Source organism: Platalea leucorodia (assembly GCF_965183815.1).
Source record: "Platalea leucorodia genome assembly, chromosome: 2".
NCBI classification, from domain to species: Eukaryota; Metazoa; Chordata; class Aves; order Pelecaniformes; family Threskiornithidae; genus Platalea; species Platalea leucorodia.
Window position 1 is genome coordinate 8862344 of NC_138824.1, and position 14994 is coordinate 8877337.

Sequence of the window (14994 nt, forward strand, 5' to 3'; positions counted from 1 at the left end):
TGCTGAAGAAGTCCAAGAAATTATTTTGTAAGGTAGCCTGTGTTGAAAGATTAATTTGTGACATAGTACTCCGCATGTTTTTATCAGATTTAATCCAATTAAATAAACAAACTTCCTATTTCAATGTACTTAATACTTTTAAAAAAATTATTTAAAGTTGTGATGTTTGTGTTCAATGGATTTAAACTTCATCAATATTGAAACGAGTTGTATGAGAATATTATGCAGCATGAATATTGGCTATTATTGTACTAATAACTTCGGTAGCTTTGAAATTAAAAACCAAGAATATACCAGGCAAGATGTGTTCAATAAACTGGATTTTTAGTCAAAGTAGATTTGATGTCTTGTAGGGATCCTTTTACTATCAGCAAGATATTATCACATACAGAATTTGAGAAAGTATGTGAGGTGTGTGAGCATATTGTTCTTTTTTCATTACTGTTGTGGGATTCTTCATTCATGCAGCGTTTCCCCCCCCCCCCCCCCCTTCTTTATGGAGCATTGCGTATGATGGAGTTTGTCTTTAACATTTCAAAAAAATATAGGGTTTTTTGTGACTTTATATTTTAAATTTCTTCACCCCCATGCTTATTCCTTCATATTTAACTTGCACAGCTTGAATGCCAGCAGGATGCTCTGTGTTTTGGGATTTCAGTGTGGCTTGGCTTGTCACAGCTAGAAACCGCAGAAGAAAGGATGGCCTTCCACTTGGCTGGCATGAAGCATTTCCACCAGTTATGGAGTATTTGGGCAATTGGGCTGTGCTTCTTTGGGAACAGGGAATTTACAGGTCATCTGTGAGTTGCAGTTTTTTCATGGACTTGTCACTGAAAATGTTGTTATGAAATACTGGAACAGGTTGATCAAAGAGGTTGTGGGGCCTCCATCCTTAGAGATGCTGAAAACGTGCCTGAGCAAGCCCTGGACAACCTGCTCCAAGGGGCCCTGGGTAGGACCAGATGACCCGGGTGGTCTCTGCCAAACGACTCTCTTTGTGCCTGCATTTGCGGGGCAGAAAGGAAAAAGATGGCAATTGAAGACAGTGCCAGAGTTTGTCCAAAACAGAAGCGTTACAGATAAATTCAGATTTTTAAGACTGGCCAAATTTTCCTAGCCTGATGACTTTTATCATTAGTCTGTGTGATGTTACAGCTTTATGAAGGTGTTAAAGAAATTTCTGAATGGTTTCATCTTGTTCTTCTTCCATGGAGGACATTGCCATATTAGAATCTCAACACATTGTTCCCACTTAGTTTTCTTTGTAGAAAGGATACAAACTTGAAATGCTAATGCCCACCTCCTTCACCTTAAACATTACACGAACAGTAAGCTTGGGTGTGATTACCCTTTTGAAAGATGAACTTCTTTAAACATCCTCTTGGATGCTAAAAACCCAATAACGTTGTCTCCAGCCTCGTCATTGTCAGTGCATGAATGGCTGTCGGTGGCCTCATCCCCCCCACGCTGTTCGGGTAGGAAGCTGTGACTGTGGGGCTATCTCCTTACTGATGCTCGGCCCATGAAGAGTGGCACCCGTAGGAGAACATCCATGGTGCTAGATTTGCTGTTGCTCTGATTTTTCCTTGTTTCTGAATGGTTTTGACATCTGGCATTAACAATGTGCGTACAAGTCTATTAAGAGAGATCTTTTACTAGTAGATGTGAAAAGGAAGTCACACACACCAGTGGTTTTCAAAAGAAACCAAAGCAGCTTAGCTGTATTGACAGAATGCTCAATTCTGTTGAAACATCCTTAAAAACGTTGGTGAAAGAAACCAATTTGGGGAAATACAAAAGGTTTTATGAAGTTCGCTTCATCTCTCAAAGAAGAAAGGTTTGAGAAGAAGAATCGCACTTGGGCATTGCCCTGCATCGTCGCGGGTGTAAATGAAGTCGTACATTTTGCAGTCCAGTGTTCTGGAGCTCACACATTCATTTACAGATGGGACACACACACACACATAAGTTAATTAAAAGCTCTTTTATAAAATCATTTTCTGCAAGCAATTACTAAGAAAAGGGTAAACCTCACTTAATTGGTGTCTAGGAAGATTGAGGAATTAATCTCAAGAGATGTCTCTGATATTACATTTGTCGAGATACAGCTATCTTAGGGTAGTGTAGCATGCACGCGGCAAGTCTTGCAGTCATGTAAGCATCGAGCTGCTTATTTTTTAAAGCACTGTTTAGAAAGATGATCAGCTGCTGCAAACTACTTTTATTTATAAACATTCTAAATGTTTTTTCAAACAGGCTGCTAATTACTCTTTAACCTAGATCCTTAAATGTTAGAATATTTTTTTTATTAGAACCAGATATTAAAAACATGTTTCATTGCAACTGAAATTGAAACCGGCTTCACTGCTTGCTATGGAAACAAGTCTTTAAAACAAATCAGTTCTTGTTACACTGATGTGCCGATCCATGTTTTTATGTAACTGGTGAATTTTTTTCATGCCTTTTTGCAGCCAGCTTGTAGAAAGAAATGTGATACAGAAGCTTTGCCTTTTTTGTGTTATAGCCTGAGTTAAGAGTCAGTAATCTATGTTTGTGTCAGAGGTATGTGCTAATTGTCCCACTGGATTAAAGAAAGGATGGGACAACTAACACAGAAAGGTATGCAACCTAACTAAAGATTAACCTAATTAAAGCTTTCCACAAAGTTATGTTCCCTGTCATTTGCACGTGACAGTGTTGTGTTTTGTAATGCCACCATTAGTAAGAGTTAAGAGGGGCTCAGGTGGAGCCTGAGGAAAAGAGTTACATCATACTCTTGTTTTTTGATACTTGTTTGTTAATTCAAGTGTATACTACTAAACAGCAATTTGAAAAATTAATTAGTTTCATCAGTTGTAAAATACCATATAGCTATTTTTTCCCTTAATATGACACTTTTACCTGACAACCTGTGGAAGACCATTATATGGGGCTGAGCATCTCTGACCTGAATGGAGAGTCTTGTGTATCTGCTGCAGGGTTGCGCGAGGTACCACGCACTGTTTAGGTGGTTACTTAAGCTGAGACCAAAATCCTCAATAGACCTCTCACCTTGCAATAAACCTTTGCCTAACCTGTGCAGACTGTTTTAAATAACTTACTGAAGTGATTCAGTTGTAAAATGGGTGCTAAAGGTAGCTGACACTTCAAAAAATGTTGTAAAAGTTGACAGATATCTTAATGAGCTGCGTTGTCTATTTTTTAAATAACTAATTTGTGTGTGTGTTTGTTGATGCAGGCCACAGAAACATTGTTCCGAATGGCAGTAGCAAGAGGAGCTATTACACCTTTAAGGCATGGAGAAGTAAGTCTAAATATATCCTATTTTTTTTTTCCCCCCACATGTGGTGTAACATTTCATTAATGTAATGCTTTATAAATTCTTGGGAGACATATTGTCTTCAGGTAAGTGAAGAGGGCTGGACTATATATAACTTGCATACCTCTGTTATAGTTGGTTTTTTTTTTTAAAGGAGAACAAGAATTTAAATCCTGCCCAGTGGGAGATTAAGTATTCTTCAAAAAACACTCTGTTTTTCTCTTTACCTGAATTATAATTTAGGCTTATAATAGAAGTGACTCACAAGAATGTCCTTTTAGCCAGGCAATTTTTCACTGGATTTTCTCTATTAAAAATGGTAGAATCTAAAGAAATTCATATGAGGTTGATCTTTGTTACTGGGTAGCTGCAGAGAGGTTACTTCATACTTCATCTGTTCCTTTCAAGAAGTCAGTAACTTCAGGTAGTATATGAGGTTTTAATAGGTGAATTATTCTAAAGAGGATAAATATATTTGAATATTATATTGCTCATACATGCTTCTGTTGATGGTGAATATTTGCTTCCTTCTTTGTGTGGTTTTATATCAGGTAAACACTGTTCTGAACACTGCTGATTAAATGTCTCCAATATTAGGTGGTGGAATTTATGCTTAGGTTGAATTTAATTTAAAAAAAAAAACAAAACACTATAGTCAGTCATGACACTGGAAATGAGAACTGATCTGAGCATCGCCACAGCTGGATGCTACAGTATATAGGGTTTTAAACATAGAAACCTCAGTGTTTTTTCATGGCAGTCTGATTTTGATCAAATTCCTAGGTAACTTTGTGAAAAGTTCGTATAGTAGACAGAGTATTCAATCTGGAATCTAGACCTAGACTTACCCTGGAATCCCAGCTGTGCTGTAAAATGTTCCTTATGCTGATGAAGTTGCCTTAATATCTCTTTTGAAATGAAGTAATATATCTTTGCATCAGTGTCTGAAGATGTTCCTGACATTTCCTGTCCTGCCATTGTCTGTAGTTTTAGCTTTTCTGAATATGGATCCTTTATACTGTTTATGTACTGCTCTTCATTCTTTTCTACAGAAGAGTATAATGCAGTTTCCAGAAGCGTTAGTAATGGAATATGTGCAACGCTTCCAAATTACCTCTGTTTAGTTTTTTTCAGTAAAGGGTACTTAATTTTCTGTGTTTTAATGATCAGGTTGCCCAGAGAGTTTGAGGAATCTCCATCCTTGTAGTTATCCAGTGAATGGTGTGAATTACGGAAAAACCAAACGATATAATTTTTTTTAAAGTGTAACTAATTGTATCATGGAATGCAAAATACTGGGACAATTACAGGCATAATGATCTCTGTTGTGAACGATATTAGTAATTTCTGTGTCTGATACATCTTATGTTGAGCCAGTTCAGCTCATCGATGTGGTGGAAAAAGTTCCACTTTTTTCTTCAGATATTCCCTCTGGTCTTCTATCAATTAAACCGCCTCAAGGGCTAAAGAGAACCAGATGAGGAGCAGCAAGATAAGGGGTGAGAGAATGTAGCCGTGATTAGCAAGAACGGAACTGTGTGAAAGTTCATCTATTTGATGATGGTGAACTTTACGTTGGTGTACTGTGTCCTGTGACACTATTTCCGAGGTATTCCTTGGGCTTCAGTGGAAATGCAGTTAATGCTAAGCTAGATAATTTATAGCTAAAACACGTAAGAATTGTCCAGAGTTGGCTTTTTGTGTAACAAGGCAGTGGGAGAAATAAAAAGACCTTTTTTGTTTCTTATATTTTTATCAGGCTATATGCAGGGGGAAAAAATATTTTGACTCGAGGAAGACCTTTTCATTAAATTCCATTGTGGAATTATAATTTATTTGGTCTGAAAATGAGGAATGACATTAATCAAATGAAATGAATTTTTCCAGAAGAAACATATAATTATCAAGAGTCGTATTAAAATTTTTTTTAGCTCTTCCAAGAAATTGCTAAATGTTTGCACAGTGTGTAAGTAGAAAGGGAGCCAGAAAAAAAGTTGAATATGAACTAAAGTTGACTGTATTCTGTTTGAGAAGTGTGAACTTGGCAGTGAAAATCAAAGCAGAGCAACTTGTTTATTGGAAATTCCAAACTACGGAGGCAGCAGTCCAAATGTGCAAAAGTGCTGTTCAGCTTTCGTAGCAGCACTTAAAAATGTAACCCCATTTAACATTTAAGAGGGGGTAAAACTATTCAATACTAGAAGGCAAAAATCGTGTAAATACTTTGGTTTTTAAATTCATAAATTAAAAAAAATGACTGTTCTGTCTGCACTGCTGAACAGATTAATGCGCAAACATTTATTCTATACAGGCAAAACAGGGTGCGTGAAAAGCTATCCATTATAATCCAGCTGTTATCACCAGGTGTATTTATAAGATTGAATGGGAAAACGAAGGAATGGGAAATCCCTTTTCTTCTCCTTCCAACCTTTCTCCATTCATTGGGACTCATCAAGCCTTTATGCATATAGAATTTTTAATTTTTTCCTTTATTATTCTTGAAGAAATTGAAAAATGAGGTTGTACTGTTTTTTTGACTTTTGCATGTGGTTTGTAAAATTACTGTTGAGAGTTTAGAAGAGCTGCCAAAAGTAGTTATCAACTTTGAGTACATAGTGCTGAAAATTATTTAACTGTGGGATATGGATCATAAAGGTTCCTGAAGAATCTTCTCAGCAGTTCTCTTGCTCCTGGTTGGATTGAAGTGTTGTAGCATCCATGGGAGGGAATCAAACCCAGAAACATAATCCATTTTCAGGATTCAATATGTCGTTTTTCATGATAATTAGTTATATCTGTCAGTTGCTTTGTTTCGAGGGTGGAGCATGAGGCAGAGCCTCGTAGAGCTTATTCATTTCTGTTAGCACTTCTAGCTCATTCCCAAATGATTAAAAAATTGTATGAACAGATGTGATCACACCAAATCTATGGCTGCGCTTGTGTACAGAAGTCTTAGGGCGCGTTTCATTAATGTCACAAGGTTTAGAGTCGGTGGTAGGCATAGCTGAGAGCTGTGCATTCAGGGTGCCTGGACCTGACACCACCTAGAGAGCTTCTCCAGCTGTTTCTTCTGCTTCTGGTCCTCATGCAGCAGGCTAAGGTCTGCTGCCATCTGTTCCTCACGCCATCCAGCCTGTTCCAGACAGACCTGCTGTCTTCGTGGGTGCTGGCTGATGTGGCAGCAGTGATGGAGTTGAGGAAACAAGAGCAGCTACAGCCTGCCTGCTGAAGAGGGTGAGAAGAGAAGTAGGAGGAGGCTAGTGCTTCAGAGTTGACTGTTCATGCTTCCCAGTTCTGCATCCCCTGGAGCTTTTGCTGTTGTGTCCTCAACCCCCAGGGGAGAGCCAGGAGGAGTAAGGGTTGGCAGCAGTGGCTATGAGAAGTCACTGGATGCATGGTAGGAGGATGGAATACATTTGACACAGGCTAAGATGAAGTTTGATGATTATACACAGAGAGAGAGAAAACTTCCCTAATTTAATTGGAAGTGACCAATTTTATTCACGTTAAGCAAGTGATATACCAAAACCAGTGTGTCACATAAGATTTGTACATCATATGGAGGTACTGAACAAGAAGGAGGGATCTGATTAGGACCATTAGCTTGCAGGACTGATGTTCTCAGTCCCTGTAGAGGAGGGTAACGAATGCACACAGCCCATCCAGAGAAGGAGCAGGAGGATAAATGGAGAGGGTGGAACCCTTAATGGAAAAAATACTATAAAATATGTAGGCTGACAGGGACAACAGAGAGATAATGGTAGAGGCATGATTCCCAGAGAGCTGGAACTGATATCAGCCATGCATGAACTCTGTGGATGTTTGCTCATTTCTAATAATATCTCTCTGAATTTGTAAACTGCCTTAATCTCTTTTCATCTGGAAAATGCTGAGACTTCTGGGTGGAAGAATTCAGGCATGCATCTTTACGGTTCATTAAGTCTATCAGGAAAAAAACCATTGCTGCCTGAGAACTTGAGAAGAGAAGGACCATGCCCCATGGATTCTGCTCTTCTGTCTGAAGTGTTAAGGCATATGGAGAACCTTCAGTATGCTGGAACTTTCAAAATCTTCATATAGTGTCTTGTGATGACAAAGACAGGAAAAAAAAAATTTGCAGAAGAGAAAGACTTGCATAGGAGAGTCAGAGCAAAGAAAAGAGCTTAGGCTATATGATAGACTCCATTTTATAATGCCTGCAACAGCTGAGATGTTTTGAAATGGTTTCAAAGAAAGGAAAGGAGTCTTGGGTCTGTAGCATTACAATAGAATGCCATTCATTTAGGATATTTGGTGGTTCCCCCCCAGTTATAAAAAGCCTTTGTTCATGAAATGTCATGGGAAACAAAGTGTACAAAGGGATTTCCAGGGCTGTGTCTTTAAGTTTCTGAGAGATTCAGTTCACAGTAGCGGTTGGATTTAGCTGGGGTGCCTGAAGAGATAACTATCCAAAGCTGTTGAAGGCTCTGATGAATATATGTATGCATGCGTATGCATATCCGTAGGTTCTTTTTAACTGTGAAATTTTATCTTGTGTTGATTCTTTTTAAGAAAGAATTTCAACCTAGGAAAGGAAGGGGACAACGTTAAACTGACATTACTGCTAGCTCAAGGTTCTTTGTCCTCTTCTTCCCTGTCTACCATGTCATAGCAGAGTGCAGTGTAGAGTCCTGGAAACTCACATGTGGAATTAAGTCATGTAGACAAGAACCTTTTTTATTAACAGCAATAACTAATTTTTTTTTTTTTTTTCATGAGAAGGAACTTTCTAATTTTACTTGCCATTGGAGCAATTAGAAAGAGATCTTAGGACACCTCAATCATGTTCAGTTATGTGCTTTAAAGGTGACACGGAACAGAGTGCTCATTTAAATGATGATCTCTTTTCTATATAAAGGGGTTTATTCTAGAAATTACCGAATTCTACATTTGCTTTTTAAATTTTGGAGTTTTTCACAATCATGTTTCTGCTTGTATTTTTGGCCAGCTTCATTTGTAATACATGAAACGCAGGAAGATTTCATAAACGATAACATTTTAGGTTCTGAAGAAGTACCGTGAATCACTTGAGATTAATTTTCATTGAAATAAAATTAATGTGGGCACACTGTTTCCTGTAATTTCAGCTCAGGGGCATACCAGACCTAATCGCTTGCAGGCACTTTAGAAACTGAATGGCAATGGGATAGCGGACATCTGATCCCCTTGCCCTCGAGCCTTCCTATCACAAAGATGTCTTTATTTTCCGGGGTTCAAAAGTTCTGCTCTCACAGATTACCCCAACATCTCTGGTTTCCATGCTTTTGTCTCAAATACTTTGTACTGTCATGTTAATATGTGAGGAAAGATGTTTTCTCAGATTTACATAAATCTTACAGCAGTAGAGACACTGTAGTTGTGGTCCTGAAGGCTCTCTACTTTTTAAGCCTTCTGTCTTTAGCCAAGGACACGTTTAAAGAGCAGTGCTGTTAGTAAAAATGAGCCTTGTTTGTCCTCACTGAAGTGATAATGCTTCCTAGCCAACCGTGTTTGAAATTACAGAAGAAATCTGGTTTCGTACAAGGAAACTTAAATTTTTCTAAGGCCGTGTCATAACATTCATGGGCTTTTTCTGCCTTCATAGAATCAGAATCGTTAAGGTTGGAAAAGACCCTTAAGATCGTCGAGTGCAACCGTTAACCCAGCACTGCCAAGCCCACCACTAAACCATGTCCTCGAGCACCACATCTACCCGTCTTTTAAATACCTCCAGGGATGGGGACTCAACCACTTCCCTGGGCAGCCTGTGCCAATGCCTGACCACCCTTTTGGTGAAGAAGTTTTTCCTAATATCCAACCTAAACTTCCCCTGGCGCAGCTTGAGGCCGTTTCCTCTTGTCCTATCGCTTGTTACTTGGGAGAAGAGACCGACCCCCACCTTGCTACAACCTCCTTTCAGGCAGCTGTAGAGAGCGATAAGGTCTCCCCTCAGCCTCCTCTTCTCCAGGCTAAACAACCCCAGCTCCCTCAGCTGCTCCTCACCAGCCTTGTGCTCCAGACCCTTCAACAGCCTTGTTGCCCTTCTTTGGATACTCTCCAGCACCTCGAGGTCCTTCTTGTAGTGAGGGGCCCAACACTGAACACAGGACTCGAGGTGCGGCCTCACCAGTGCCGAGTACAGGGGCACTATCACCTCCCTGGTCCTGCTGGCCACACTATTCCTGATACAAGCCAGGATGCCATTGGCCCTCTTGGCCACCTGGGCACACTGCTGGCTCATGTTCAGGTGGCTGTCAGCCAACACCCCCAGGTCCTTTTCTGCCAGGGAGCTCTGCAGCCACTCCTTCCCCAAGCCTGTAGCGTTGCATGGGGTTGTTGTGACCGAAGTACAGGAGCTGGCACTGAGCTTTGTTGAACCTCACACAGTTGGCCCCGGCCCATCAATCCAGCCTGTCCAGGTCCCTCTGCAGGGCCTTCCTACCCTCCAGCAGATCGACACTTCCACCCAACTTGGTGTCATCTGCAAACTTACTGAGGGTGCACTCGATCTCCTCATCCAGATCATCAATGAAGATGTTGAACAGGACCAGCCCCAACACTGAGCCTTGGGGAACACCACTCGTGACCGGCCGCCAACTGGATTTGACTCCATTCACCACCACTCTTTGGGCTTGGCCATCCAGCCAGTTTTTAACCCAGCGCAGAGTGCACTTACCCAAGCCGTGAGCAGCCAGCTTCTCCAGGAGAATGCTGTGGGAGACAGTGTCAAAGGCCTTACTAAAGTCCAGGTAGACACCATCCACAGCCTTCCCCTCATCCACTAAGCAGGTCACCTTGTCCTAGAAGGAGACCAGGTCAGTGAAGCAGGACCTCCCTTTCATAAACCCATGCTGGCTGAGCCTGATATCCTGGTTGTCCCGCACGTGCCGCGTAATGGCACTCAAGATGATCTGCTCCATGACCTTTCCTGGCACCGAGGTCAGGCTGAGAGGCCTGTAGTTCCCCGGATCCTCCTTCCAACCCTTCTTGTAGAGAGGCATCACATTTGCTAACTTCCAGTCATCCGGGACCTCCCTGGTTGACCAGGACTGCTGATAAATGACGGAGAGTGGTTTGGCAAGCTCCTCTGCCAGCTCCCTCAGTATCCTTGGGTGGATCCCATCTGGGCCCATGGACTTGTGCACATCCAGGTGGAGGAGCAGGTCGGTGACTGCCACCTGTTCAACAACTGGGGCTTCACTCTGCATCCTATCTCCATCTCCCAGCTCAGGGGCCTGAAAACCCCGAGGATGACCAGTCTGACTATTAAAGACTGAGGCAACGAAGGCATTAAGTACCTCAGCCTTCTCCTCATCCTTCGTGGCAAAGTTTCCCTCCGCATCCAACAAAGGAGGGAGATTCTCCCTGGCCCTCCTTTTGTCGCTGATATACTTGTAAAAACAGTTTTTGTGATCTTTAATGGTGGTAGGCAGTTTAAGTTGCAGCTGGGCCTTCGCCTCTCTAATCTTCTCCCTGCAAAGTAGGATCGTCAGTCTCTTGGATCTTATCTTGTGGGTTTTTTCCCTCCTGGTTAAGGGTTGCTAGTACATGGAAAAATGTGTATTTTTTTGATTTAATATATTGCAAAACAACATCCATTTAATTTAACCAAACCATAGTTTCTGAATATGTAGTGTAAGATCCAAAGTGCCGGTAGGTTTCAGTATTAATTTCTCTTATCAGTACCCTCTTATTTTTGAAGGGCATTTGCAAAACTAAAAGGAAGGAGTTGCTTGCAGGCAGGTCTGAGTCCCTTTAAAAGGAGGTCTCTTCTCTCTCTGTCCCCAACAGAATAATCTGTACCTTAATTTTTAGCTTTTTCAAAAGAAATGTGTTTAAAAAAAAAGAGAAAAAAGTATCCTCGATCAGTGTTCTGAAACATCAATTAAAAAAGCCCCTTTAAATTATTGGCATACATAGATACAGCTTTCTGTTGAGTGAAATCTTTTTTGGAAGTAATATTGAGCCTGTCTTTCATAAGTTCTTGTAAAGGAGCAGCAAATGGATAAAATGTATCCATAAGACTAGAACTGTTTTATAGTCTATCTATTTAAGGTTTTGGTTTGCGGTATGTGTCAGAAGTATTTAAAAATAGTACTGGTATCTGGAAAATCCTTCTGACAGGTCACAATGGTAACAGTTCAAAGGTAATTTAATTGCTGAAGACTGGCATACCTTATCTGTATTATCTGGAAGTAAGTCAGAAGTAAATAATTCTTCTGATTAAATGCAGTGAAAACTAAAGCTTGATTGGAGAGAGAGAGAAAGAGAGAATGCCATTCATCCCTGGGGAGGAAAACCACCAGCTTACCTTTGAGGTGTTCCAGTGTACAGTGTTCAAGTGATGTTTTTGCCATGTATTCAGTTGTGTGAAGGTATTATTTGTGTAGCTTGCCCTGGATTATCAATTTTACGTGGTTTATAGGTTTTTAATTAATTTTTAATCATGAAGAGGAAAGTAAATTTGTCTCAAAACCTGAGTTAAATATAAAGAACTTTTCTGCTCTTTTAATATGCAACTTGCCTGAGGATATTTAGTTTCTTACTAAAAATCATCATGAGTTTTGAAAAAAATATTGACCTACTCCAAATAATTTTAAAGTGGAGTAGTGGGATTCGTGGGTTAGGGAATGTGGAAAATGAATACATTGTAGGTATCGTGTATGGTGCAAATTTAAGGTAGAAATACATGAAAATAGGATAGTGGCTACATGTTCCAGAATATGGGGAGTAACCACTGAAGAAAGATAACACAGAAGTTTGGAAACTTAGAGAACTGATGATTTCAATTCTGTTTTGAAAGTTATCTAGGTGATTCATGCTTTGTATTTTTGTTTTAAATGTAGTGGAAGTATAGTCTGTCTATTTTTTCATAGAGTGGAACAATGGGATTTAGTACTGAAGTGTTTGACATACCATGATATGCATTATTTTTATTATAAAGTAAATTTTTTTTAATGCAGGCTGATGGTATGTATTTATCTTAGGATAATCATAACGTTCCCTTTGTGAAGTGAAACATAGGGCTAAAAAGTAAATTGCATTATGCTCAGAAGTATTTGCCAGGTATCTTCCACCAAGAAGTTTTTGACAAGAAGTAAGGAGGGAATTACCTATTTTAAAGACTTCTTTACTTTGTAATGCCTTGCCTGTATATTCCAGAGTTCTTATTCTTTTTTATCAGCAAAATGTGAGTGCATTGCAAATATAGACAATGTAAAGTTATGGTAACAGAACTAAATGTGAGGAAATATATTTAGTTCCCAGTCTAGTTTTTGATTTAATGTGACTTAGAGTGGTCAAGAAATACAGTACTGGGAAGTATATGAGCTTGTTTTCATAGAAGCATAGAATCGTCAAGGTTGGAAAAGACCCTTTAGATCATCGAGTCCAACCGTCAACCTATCACTGCCAAGTCCATCTATACCATGTCTTCAAGCACCGTATCTATCCGTTCTTTATAAATACCTCCAGGGATACTCAGCCACTTCCCTGGGCAGCCTGTACCAATGCCTGACCACCCTCTCGGTGAAGAAGTTTTTCCTAATATCTAACCTAAACTTCCTTAAGGTTTTCTTAAGATTATTGTTCTTAATTTCCTTCTCATCAAAAAATGTAGTTAGTGATTGTCATTTCAAATATAGACATTTTTCTTCTGTAACCTGACAGCATTTGTTTAATAACTGTTCAAATTATTGTCTTATATGTCATGGTCTTGGAATGAAACTGTCATCTTGCTATACTTAAAACCTGACCTCAAAGACAGGGTCTGGCAACTCTGTTGTTCTGCCAGAGCAAAGATAATCTCTAGGGAGGATTTTACTTCTATTCATGAAGAAAGGCAGGATAGGTATTACAGGAGGTAGGTACTTGAATAATGCTTCTTTCTCACTTTGGTGTTGTTGATGCTGATGTTATGTTAATGCATTCTTACAGCTGAAGAAATAGGCAACAGTAAAAAGGTATTCGAACTGATAAAGCCAAGAATTTGTTCACATTTCTGTATGCATTTAAGAATGTTAAATACATGCTAAAGATGTAATTAAAGCATACACTCAACTGATTTTCAGTTTCCGTGCAAGTTGTTTGACCCAAGTTATTGGAATAATAGTCTTGCCAATGTATGAATGCGCTGTCGTATTCTCTGACACTTTACAATAGAAATGTATGCGTGTCAGCTAACTCATTGCTTATACTCTATGGAGAGGCACTTTGAAGAAGGGATAGTTTAAATTTAGTGTAAATGTTATTTACATTCCGTGATTTCCAATGAATGAAATTTAATGTTCCTTTAGGAAAGCAATGCAAATGTAAAAAACATGTTAAAGGGATTGTCAATGTTTCCTGCTTGCTCTTTAGAATTATCATTGAATTGAATTATTTAAATAATGTCCTCTCATTTCTATGGCAGATGTAGGAGTGGTTCATGACCATTCTTGAAAGGCCAGTTGATGGGACAAATCAGTTTGACAAGAAACAAATACCAAGATAGATTGCAATCACTGAGGACTTGAGATCAATTTTGGACTTTGCATCATAGGCTTTTTCCTCTGGTCAAGTGACTGGGGATAAAAGGAAATCACTGTATTTCTTCTTGTCCAGTCATTTTTAATAGAATCATGGAATGGTTTGGGTTGGAAGGGACCTTAAAGATCATCTGGTTCCAACCCCCCTGCCATGGGCGGAGACACCTTCCACTAGACCAGGTTGCTCAAAGCCCCATCCAACCTGGCCTTGAACACTTCCAGGGAGGGGGCATCCACAGCTTCTCTGGGCAACCTGTGCCAGTGCCTCACCACCCTCCGAGTAAAGAGTTTCTTCTTTATATCTAATCTAAGTCTACCCTCTTTCATTTTAAAGTCATTACTCCTTGTCCTATCACTATGCCACCTTGTTAAAAGTCCCTCTCCAGCTTTCTTGTAGGCCCTCGTCAGGTACGGGAAGGCTGCTATAAGGTCTTCCCGGAGCCTTCTCTTCTCCAGACAGAACAGCCCCAACTCTCTCAGCCTGTCCTCATAGGAGAGGTGCTCCAGACCCCTGATCATCTTCATGGCCCTCCTCTGGACCCGCTCCAACAGGTCTGTGTCCTTCTTATGTTGGGAGCCTCAGAGCTGCGCGCAGTACTCCTGGTGGGGCCTCACAAGTAGTAGCGGGGTAGAGGGGCAGAATAACCTCCCTCGCCCTGCTGGCCATGCTTCTTTTGATGCAGTCCAGGATACGTGGGAGATAATGTTCTCATTTGTTCTGCTGTTCCAATCCAAGTTATTTTATGCTCCTTACCCATATGTTAGACTTGTTAAAATATCTTTGATCATGCACAAACAAAAAAATGCACAAACAAAAAAAGTAAGCATCTTTGGTAACTTGTAATTGTCCTGTATATAAACAGATTGCATAAACCTAAATGCAATTTGAAATGCATTATTTGGGGTTTCTAAAGAGAGGATGAATGTGCTACAGGCAACGAGAAAGCTCTTTCTGTTTCCTTTTTGATGTTCAAAGTTGGTGAAAATCATACAAATAATAGTTTATATTTTCTTATTGATGAGTAATTTTAGATTGTAGCTGGTGAACTGGTAAGGAGTGAAAAAAATGAAAGGAAAGAAAGGGAGAGATACGAACAGAATGAATGAAATAAGTGGTAATAACTAATATTT

General features: G+C 39.9%; 1 protein-coding gene across 1 annotated transcript in view; it reads left to right on the plus strand.

Moving 5' to 3' along the window:
• The window catches only part of TMEM135 (transmembrane protein 135), a gene marked incomplete at both ends in the record, with an annotated part of 183680 nt that overhangs the window by 75310 nt on the left and 93376 nt on the right, over positions 1-14994 (plus strand). Inside the window, one exon of the mRNA XM_082337150.1 lies at positions 3239-3304. Coding sequence (XP_082193276.1) covers positions 3239-3304 — 66 coding nt within the window. The remainder of the gene's footprint in view (positions 1-3238; positions 3305-14994) is intronic.